At 49.6% G+C, this 10,652-nt stretch overlaps 1 protein-coding gene across 1 annotated transcript; it reads right to left on the bottom strand.

Annotated features, from left to right (window-relative positions):
- Window positions 1-2,867: 2,867 nt before the first annotated feature.
- On the bottom strand, window positions 2,868-7,346 carry THBD (thrombomodulin). The gene is given in 2 exon segments (XM_039874336.1): window positions 2,868-6,421; window positions 6,424-7,346. Coding segments are annotated over 2 exon segments (1,728 nt in total). The 5' UTR covers window positions 6,797-7,346; the 3' UTR covers window positions 2,868-5,066.
- Between the last annotated feature and the right edge of the window lie 3,306 nt (window positions 7,347-10,652).

Raw genomic sequence — 10,652 nt, 5'->3', positions numbered from 1 at the left:
GAGTCAAGATGTCTGTTCCCTGCTTAGAAAAGGTCATCTTTGTGATTCAAACTTGAAAACAGGATCCTTGGTGTAGAGAGATCTTGAAGGAAAATGGAGCATAGCAAGTCTCAGAGAGGAAAAAGGCCTCATCCGCGTGCGTGCGTGCGTGCGTGCGTGCGTGCGTGTGTGTATACAAGTCCAATGGCAGCAAATGGGGAGAGGACCCAGGGAACGTCCTAGTGTGATGAAAATGTTCTATATATTTATGATGGCAGTAGTTCTACGAGTATATGTGGTCTCCAGGGTTCATAGAACTGTTCACGAAAAGGAGTGAGTTTTGCTGTATGTTAGCTATATCATTAATTTTAAAAAAGAACATAAAGTACAGTAACCACCTTTTGGGCCTAGTCAGCTCTTCTAGGGGCCTGGTCCTAACAGCCGGCACTTTCCTGGCCTACAGATCTTAATATTTCCAAGAGGTCTCCACTTGGAGCTGAGGTTCCTCTTTCACCTACAAAGAAAGAGGAAGAAGGGCAAAGGTGTGTACATTTTTCTGGCGGAGAGTTCCAAAAGGCCCCAGCAATTTAGGTTACAATGCCACCTTCCCTGAGAAGATAAGGATGGCAGCAGTCACTGTTTCTGAGTGGGCAGTCTCTGATGTGCAGCAGGGGAAATTCAGCCATGGGGAGGAGTCACAGAGGTATCTGTAACTCCCCTCTCTGGGGTCAAGTGCCCAGATCTACCATCTGCTTGCAAAGCCCCAGTGTGGCAGAGGGTTCCCCAAAGTCTCATTGAGTATCATTTTGAACTGATGATTCTTTCCTCTTTTGCAGGTTCCTCTTTGATGTTGTTAAATTTGAGGGCCCCACGTGGTGGCTGAGGGTGAGTGTGAGGGTGCAGGGATGGAGGGCAGGAGAGTACAGCTCCAGGTTCTGTCTGGGCTGGAGTCAATTTTCTCTCTCTCCTTTGGGCCCTGAGAAAGGAAGCAGGACACTTTGGGATATATTCTTCCCTTTTCTGTGACCCCACCTGGGAGCACAATGGAAGAGATCTCTGCACTCCATCCTCGGATGGGACTTGTGAGCAGGAACAACAGACCTTGGAAACAGGATTTTACAGCTCCAGGGGCTGCTTCTCTCCCTATGCCAGTATCTCTCTCCTCAGTCTCTGCTTGATGCCCCAAATTCCACCACAACACTTTCTCTAGGATTGACAGCATCTAAGTGGCTGTACCTTGCCTTGAAAGAACACTTTCCAATTCTTTAATGACCTTCAGCTTGTCCTCGAGACCCTCAAGATCTCAACATAAGCTTTTTCTTTATTCACTTATACATCCACTAATTTAGTGGCACATACGCTAACATTTATTGGGCACCTGCTGTGTGCCAAAACCTGTTGTAGCTCATCTCATCTAATTCTCATGGAAACTCTGTGAGGCAGTACTACTAACACCAGTTTTTATAGCCTTGGAGGGGTTTTGTGGCACTCATGGTCATGTGACAACCAGGTGTCAAAAATCCAGGTGTATATGACACTCATGTTCTATGCTTATAAGGGAAACAGGGCAGCTGTCTGCCCATGAAGACATTTAAATAAGTCTAGAATTGTTACCTTCCCAAACAATTTCAGTACATAAATCAAACACCTGCACACTCATTAAAACACTTTGAGTGGCACACTTGCACCTAGAAATCAAATCTTTATGCTGGTCTACGATCCCCTCTCCCTCTCCACTTTTATCTCTCCATTTCCGCCTTTTCAGCTTTCTCTTGGCCACTTTCTTCCTTGTTTGCTGTGCTCCATGCCCTCCGCCAATGCTCTTCCCAGTGCAGGTTTTTGCAAGTGATATTCCTTTTACCTGGACTGCTCTCCATTCTGCATTTGACTAACCCCAGCTCCTCCTTCTGGTCTAGTGTTAAAGTCAGCTCATCGAAGACACTTCTCCAGTCTCCTAATCTAAATCCTGATTCTCTGTTGTGCTGTGCTTCTCCTCCCCAGCTCTTACCATTATTTCTAAGTTAAATAAAATTTGGGAGCGATTATTTGTTTTATGTCTGTTTTCCCAACCAGAGTGTAAGCTTCTCAAGGCAGAGGCTTGTCACCATGCCTATCATCATGCTAGAAACGAAGTATGTGCTCGATAAATATTTGCTGAACTAATCCAAGAGAAGGGGTCAGTTCTGAGGGGAAGAATAAAAAGCCATTTGCCTTCCAGGGGACAGAAAGTGAGGAGGATAGGGAGGGTCTGGGCCCCTACTCCACTAGTGCTTTGGTTTTCTTGTGTTCTTAAGAAAATGTCCCTCTTCTGAAAGAAGAAACTCTAAAACAATGGGCCCTAGAAAGGTACTTTAACAGCTACTTGGAAGAAGATCTTTTTGAAAAATGGAAGGTCGAGTAGTGAGGACAAATTTGTAAGGTATCCCTCTCACCTCTAGACCCCCAGCACATTTTATCTGTACCTGCTTTGCCCCACTCAGCAAGTTCTTTCTTCATACGTATCTCCTACTGAATTTGGTTTTCTGCTAGTCTACCAAACTTCCTAAGGGCAACATTGCTCAACCAGTCATCTGGGTAAGGCACTACTTACTCATAGTAGCACCCACCCCTCAGCCCCTACGCACCAAAGCTGTCCATGTCATCCAAAGCAGATGTTGAAATCTCCAACCGCACCTTCACAACAGTAACTACTCAGCTTATAACTGAGAAATTCAGCATTACCCAGATGTATCAAAATATTTGAATATTAGACAAACTCAATTTTCTCCCAACTTCTGCTTCATGAAAACTTTCTGAGTGCTGCATGTAAAATTAAACCAGTTCTACCAACCCAGAAAAAGGGGCCCAGTAAATTTGTATATTAAAAAGACAAGGTTTCTAGTCACCAATGGAAATAAGAATGATTTAATAATGTATGAGATCTTATTATATTGAAATGATTGTTCGAATTTGAGCCACTGAGACTTCATGACTGTTGTGTTTGCATATCTCGGGGAGCAGATAATACCAAATCATGTGCAGAAGAACATATAGCTGGGATTCTAGAGATGACCCAAGACTATTTCTTTAACTCATTCCAACAAATAATCTCATAATGTGTTTTAAAATGCATGGACACAAGTCCTATGTATGAAGTTGTTACGATTACAGAAGGAAAAAATAAATATTTGTGCACACAGACATAATATGAAGTCCTTTTACAGAGAAAACAATCTCCTCTGGAAAGATCTTTGAAAGTCAGAGATTATGCCATGAGCAGATGGAAGCTAGTGATGGGTGTGGAGCAGGCTTTAAATGTATCTCATGGTATTTGCATAGTTCACCAACCCTGTTTAATGACAGCTGGGGGAGGGGAGGTAAACAGACACACAGCCCCAAAACGTGCTGTTATTTGTTTATTTTCTCCATGTGATGTCATAAGCAAGGATTTTGCCCGTGGTCTAGTTTATCTTCAATAAATAAATAACTATGTACAAATGTGCTGAGTTTACGAAATAGCAGAGGAAAATCTTTGTGTGAGAAAAAGATACACTTACATGATACATTTTCTATACATGACTTCATTCCCAGCTTAGTTGAACCAAAGACCCTGTGTAGCAATGTCTAAATGTGTGTACCTAATCTTCTCTACAAGAAAGCAAAGCTATGAAATTAAAATTCCTCAGTTTCTTGAGAATAATGGGCCTGACTTGGCCTGCTACTTATTACTGATCTGTATTGAAAGTTGGAGGCTGTCTGAAACGTCTCCTCAAACTATACTGGACAGACAAATCCTCTACAGATCTTGTTAAAATACAGATTATTTTGCAATAGGTGGTGTAGATTCCAAGTTTCTGCATTTCTAACCAGCTGGGGAGAGTTAGAAGGCCCCTCCAAAGGTCCCTCTGATCGCGGTGAGGTCTTAGTCAGGCATCCCCAAACTCCCAAATCCCCCGAAAACGGTTCAGCTGGTTTTATTTTGGCCTACAAATTACAAAAACAGTGAGGGTCAATTTTGTAATTGGCATGAACCATGCAGCTCAAAACTTTCTTAATCTGTCTCCTGAAAAGTGCTTTCTTCTCTCAATCATAAACATCTCAACATTGTTAAAAATAACCAATACTAATATTAATAATAATGAAAAAGGAAACTGCATAAAAAACTTAACAACAATTATTACCCTTCAGTCCAAATCAAAACGACAACAATAATGAAACCTAGGCTCGCTGTTTAAAAAATAAAAATAAAAACACCTCGGTTTCAGTATCTACGACAGTCCAGCATCATTAATTTAACAGATACCTCTAACATATTAACCTTTGTTAAAATAATATCACCTTGGAAGCCTGAAACTTGATAAATTAGCTAATCTGGTGAAAGAACAAATGCCCAACAATTCTTGTTTTTAGTGTTTTTGTTTCTGTTTCACATAAGAGTTCTGCCTAGGCAGACAGCTAAGAGCAGACACAAGTAGGGTGACTCAGGTGGGTTGGTCTATTTCCAGGAAGGGGAAAATTGGGAGAAATGAGAAGGGAAAATAAGGCTTACCTTCATAAATTTGAGAAGCTGAAAAAAAAAAAAAAGATCTCAGATACTTTAACTGCCACATGACAAGTGAGAGTACATAAATATACAGATAGGGAAGGAGAGAGAGAGAGAGGAAGGGAGAGAGGGAAGGACTCAAAGTAGGTATGAAGATATATAGATAGGGAAAAAAGAAAAAGAATAAAAGTCCTAAATACTTAGACAATAAATATCTTGGTCATCAGTGATGACACAATTACACTCACTAGTCCATTGGATCACAGCCTGTCCAAAAGGCTGCCAATCAGTAACAAACCCTCGTGTGCCCCACGGGGAGGGCATAGGACACTCTCCAGTCTGCATCTTCATTGTAAAATTCCCATCTCTGTCTAGTAGTCCGGTGATGTCATGGAAGTAACTGGGTCGCATCCTCCCTCCAATTCCCCCTCCCCAGCCATTCATACAATCAGTGAAAGAAGAGGTGGGAGTCTCCTTCAGTTCTGATGTCAATTAAGGGGAGTAAGGCTGGGGGAGAGGACGGGGGAACGAGGCGCGAGAGGGAAGGAAAGGCCAAGGGGCCCCCTCAGAGTTTCTGAGGCATCTGCTCCGTTCTTACGTGCTGCAGCACCTCCTTGGCTGGGGCCCCGCACTTGTACTCCAGCTCAGCGCGCGTGGCTCCTTGCTTCTTGCGCAAGTGGCAGAGGAGTGCCAAAAGCGCCACCACCAGAGACAAGCTTGCGATGGAGATGCCAATGAGTACGCCCGAATGCACAGACCCTACAGGCGACGGGCTTGAGGTGGCGCCAGAAGTCGGGCTGACGGGGGGCTCCCCAGAGCCGACTTCATCTCCGCGGCTCACATTGATGGGGTCACAGTCAGTGCCAGCCTGGCCCGCGGGGGCTGAGTCGGGCTCGCAGATGCACTGGTAGGTGCCCGGGAGGTTGCGGCACTCAGTTGTGTCGGGGCAGATGTCATTGTCGCACTCGTCGATATCGGTGCACTTGAAGCCTTCGTCCAGGATGTAGCCCTCGGGGCACTGGCAGGTAGCTGGGTTGTTGGGATCGCAGTCCGCTGGGCATGAAGTCGTGTTGCAGAACATCTGGCACCTGTGAGGGTCGTGGGCGATGGGCACGAAGCCCTCGGCACAGACGCATTGGTAGTTAGTGTGACCCACGGGCTGGCACTGGTACTCGCAGTTAGTCCCTATGCACGGGTCCACGGACTCCAAGCACTCGCCGTCCACCAGGTCGTAACCAGGGTGACACTGGCACTCGAAGCCGCCCTCCGTGTTGACACAGAGCTGTGGGCACAGACTGGACACCTGCATACAGTCATCCACGTCTTCGCACCGGTGCTGGTCAGCAGCCAGCTGGTAGCCGGTCTCGCACATGCACGAGTAGCCGCCGGGCACATCTGGATTTCGGACGCAGAAGTGCTCGCAGAGTTCGTCGCACGAGTGTTTCCCAGGCATAGCACAGGAGCGCCCATCGGCCATCAGGGCGGAGTCGGCAGGACAGAGGCAGCGCGACGCCCCGGCGCTCTGGTTGCATGTGTACTGGCAGCCGCCGTTCTCCACGCTGCAGTCCCAGGCGCCGGGCACCTCCCGGGACCAGCGCGCCTCAGCCTCTCCCGGCCTCTCCTCGCATACCAGCTCCACTCTGAAGGGCGCCACCGCGGCGGAGCTACCCACCGGCAGCGCCTGGAAGTCCGAGCCGCGGGCGGCGAAGGGGGTACTGTAGGCGACTGAGACGCTGGCGGCTGCCGGGGCGCTGGACTCCACAGCCAGAGGCCTGCAGGAAGCCACGAAGTGGAACTCGCAGAAGAAGCCATCGGCCTCGGTGGCGCACTGCTGCTCCTCCCAGACCGGCTCGCCGGACGCCGGGGCCCCAGCCGCCGAGACGGCGACGCATAGAGGACCACAGAGAGGCGCCGGGTCCTCGTGAAGCGCGCCCATCTACTGTAGCTGGTGCGGTTGTCGCCCGTAACCCATTGGAAGCCGCGCAAGGGACCGAAGCGCCTCGGGTCACCACAGCCAGGCGGGAGCTGCAGGCCGATCCACAGGCGCGAGCCGTCGCCGCCGTCGCCGCTCAGTAACAGGGAGATAACATCAGCTGCCACTGAGGAGCGCACGGTCATCAAGTGGCCTTGCAGGCGCTCGCAGGCCTGGCTGGCGGCAAGGAAAGTCGTCGGGCGCCGGAAGAGCGCGAAGCAGTCGTGCTCAACGCACTGGCTACCGTGGGGCTGTGGCTCTAAGGGCGCCGGGAGCCCCAGGGTGGCGGGGGCCAGAACGCTGAAGAGGAGGACCTGGAGCATGCTGTCCCAGCACCCCGCGTGCAGGCGCCGGGGAGAGCGCAGGCGCCGCAACGGGGCCGGAGCCCGGCGGGGGCTGAGAGGGGCAGGACGCTGGCGACTACAGCGGATCGCGCCTGTCCCAGAGCAGAGGCACGTAGCCCTGGCGCGGCAGCCTGTGACATGTCGGCGGGCCAGGGCCCGAGTTTATAAGTACGCAACCCTCCCTCCCTGGGCGTTCGGGAAAAGGAAGGAAGTGCCTGGTGGGAAGGGCTGATGCTGCATTCTCGGATTACTGGGTTCTCCGAACGCCTTGTGCCCGCCCTCGCGCCTGGGATCACCTCTCGCGGATGAGTAAACCCAGCTCGGGTTCCCGGGAGGGGCTGTCCTGCTTCCACTCCTCAGGAGGACAGCACCTGGGTCAGCAAGGCAACGTTCCTGCCCCCTCCACTGGGGTTCCCCCGGCTCGCAGCCCTAAAAGGGGCTTAATCCGCAGCCTCTTCTAATCTCTTGGTCCTCTTTCTTTTTCTTCATAAATTTATTGTACAAACCGATTTCAAGGACAGCCTGGATTACAGAACTCTGGGAAGAGGAGACAGGATGAGGAGAGCTTTGAATAAAGGGTGAAAGGAGTAGTGCCCAGGACCAGCTGGGCTCTGAGAGGTGGTGCCCGCCAAGAGGAGGACTCTGGGAGTCACTGCCTAGGGCGTGGACTTCCCCAAGGACAAGATCGCAAGGGGGGAGGGAGAGAGAAGCGGGGGTGGGGGGGGGAGAGCACGCGCTGGACTCCGCCCAGGGCCAGGGCACTTAGCTCTGGAAGCCGGTGCGCTGGGCTCCAGAAGACAGAGGGTGAGGCTGGGACGACTATGTATAAAAGGGAGAGGGCTGACCTAACACCCGGAAGCCGGCTCTCCATCTCCCACTAGGGACACAGCTAGAGACACACAAGTCCCTGAGCACTAGCAGCCAAGGCAGGACCCCATCTTATTGTGTGGGAAAGTCTTGGGGATATTCTCATAGCTCCAATGTCCTGTCACCCTGCGGAAGTCTTGGCAGGCAAATTACTGCCGAGCCCTGAAGGGGCGGGCGTGTTGAGGAGCGCATTAGCCACTTTGTTTGGTTTTTGTTCACCTTCACAGAAGGACAATCCATTTCATATTCAAAGAGGCGCTCGGGGAGCCTTCTCGGGTAGGCGCTGTGGGTTCCAAGCGGGTTTCTTTCGGGTCTGTTAAGGAGTTTTCCATTTGGCTGAAATATCAGACTGATACAGAGGTGCGTATAAATGTCACTTGTGTGGCAAAGGGCATTGAAGAGGAGCTGCCCTGTGGACCGGCAGGGTGGGGATAGCTGGGAGGAGATGGGAATATGTCACTTTCTCGACCTTTTCCGCTTATTCACTTACAGAGAATGCGGAGAGGTGGGTACAAAACATAACCACCTCTCCGCTACGGTCACTCACAACCAAGTACCAGTAGGCGGCGCTGTTGAGCTCTAAACAAAGCCAAAGAAGTTGGAGATCTCCAAACTTGGGCTAAAAGGGTAGAGGGTGTGGGGAAACCAGAGGCCTCACTCTGGGGCAGGAAACTAGACTCTGGGAAGCCCCGCGGATTCCACAGCTTACCCAGGAGTCGTACCTCCGTGGTCCTGCAGAGCCTGGACTTTGTAAGAGCAGGAGAGCGTGGTATCCTCAGGAGAGGAAGCCAAGCACCTGTCAGCTGGACTGTACTGACCTGCAATAACCAAGGGTGGCGTGGCGTGGACACTCCGAAAGTGAAAGGAGAGGTACAATGGTCCCTCCCTATACTTCCTGATGCCTCAGGCTGAGAGCTGGGGTCCGCAGAGCCCCCCACCCCCACCCCAATGTCTTGATGAGTGCTTCCATGTCTTGGGAAAGCTGTCCCAGCTCTCACATAGAAACAGGAGAAGCAAGGCGTGGAGACTGAGGTCTGAAGTTCTCCAGAACCACACGATTGCTCCACTGGGAAGAGGAAAAGAAGAGCAGCAGATTGAAGAGTCGTACTGTCTCCAGTGGGAGCAGGGCAGGTGCTGGCTTGACATCCCACTGGCTGCCTGAGCTGAGTCAGGGGTCATGACTCGTGTTGTGCACAGTCTACCCACACCATGCTACCTAGGGTGCACCCAGCCCTGGGGCAAGGCCTGCAGATGCAGGCTGGAACCTTGCTGGGACACTCCTGAAAGATCTCGGAAAGTAGGAGACATTACCTGGGTAAGTGAGGGAACAGGACCAGCTACACCCTGTTTCTAGTTTTACTAAGAATTTCAAGACTGTGACAGCAAAGCATTAAACAAAGGGTGGGGTTCTCCTGAGCCTTCCAGCCCTAAAAGGAACTGAGAAACATTCAAGCATCTAGTCTTGAACCACACCAGGTTGGTTGACTTCTTGGATGAGTTCTAGCTGATTCACCACAACCATCTTTGGTGGGGCATCCCATTCAGGTCTAACTGAGCCCATTACTGATTTTTGAAAGAAAAAAAAAAAAAGGTTGGAAGTCTGAGAATAGCTCTAGTAACTAAGTCCACATGGGAATTTGATGATGCCTGTGAGACGTGAGCCAACTTGATATAAGGTCCCTCTTTCCCTCCTGCCCAGTGAGGAGGAGTCATCAGAACCCTCACAAAGGTGGCCACTTATCAGTGTTCTGCCCATGGTCTTTGCCTATCTCTTTACATCCAACCCTTTGTCAAATTAACCCTTTCCTCTTGTAATGATATTGATGTCAAAGCAGACTGGGGTTTGGGTGCCCAGAAAGGACCCTCGAACCATTATTTCTCTGTATCAATATTTGAGCCACTCCATTTGAAATTATTACGTCTGCCTCAGACTTCATCAGTTTCTCTGTCTTGTCCTTCTCCTTATCACTGAACCTATAACACAACTCATTTCCTGGCTTATTTTTCTCTCTGGTTCTTCACCCCTGCTGACAGCACCAGGGTCTTCATATCCCTCAGAGCCACCCATGTCTGTATCCCTCTGAGGAAAACCAAGCTGCTTCTGTTCCCTCTGCACTCTGAAGATGCTCACTCACTCTGCCTCTACTCCGGGGCCAGAAATGAAAAAATTTGCACTTAAGGGTCTGTGCTGGGGTTTGAACCTAGTATCCTTCCCCCAATGCCGGTTTTAAAGCCCAATATCCCACTGGTCCCCATGATGCTGAAGGTCCCATAAGAGGGCCTTCTACTGACTGTGGAAAAAATGTCTCATCCTGTCACACCTTCCTTCTAAGCTCCTGCCTTCTCTTTTGCCAAAATATTCTTGTCTTTGCCTCATCTCCATCTACTGAAATCTGACCCTTCTTTCGAGGCACAGGTGGCACACTGCCTTATCAGCAACTGTTTCACAGTAACCAAACCTGTAACCTAACTGATCTCTGTAAAGTTCATAGGACTTACTATCAGCATTTTAGCACTTACCACATCTTCCCCGCTTTGTAACTCATCACATACGTAATGTTCTTTGCTAGACTCACAATCTAGTTTTCCTGGAGGTGGAGCATTGTTCTTACATGTCGTTGTATCCCCATTCAGCCAACAGCATGTTGAGTGCATAGAAGGTGCTCTGGAGTTATTCGAGTGCCTGTTGTAGATGTTCCTTTGTGGCGCCCTCCAGTGTGTCTTTCTCGTGTTAACTTGCAAATACAGGATGGAGGACCTCAAAGCCTTAGAGTTAGGAGTGTGGGCTTTGGAGCCAACTTGAACAGATTTGAGTCCCTGCTCCATCATTTATAAGTTGTGTCATATTTGGCAAGTATCCCGGCTTCTCTGTGCCTCTGTTCCCTCAACTGTGTGATGAGAGTCATAATAGTAACTCCTTTAAAGCGTTATTCTGAGGATTAAATAAGTCATACATACAAAGCATTTA

Source organism: Pteropus medius, unplaced genomic scaffold (assembly GCF_902729225.1).
Source record: "Pteropus medius unplaced genomic scaffold, Ma_sr-lr_union100, whole genome shotgun sequence".
Lineage (NCBI taxonomy): Eukaryota > Metazoa > Chordata > Mammalia > Chiroptera > Pteropodidae > Pteropus > Pteropus medius.
The sequence above is the reverse complement of the archived record's forward strand: the minus strand, read 5'-3'. Positions and strand labels throughout refer to the sequence as shown.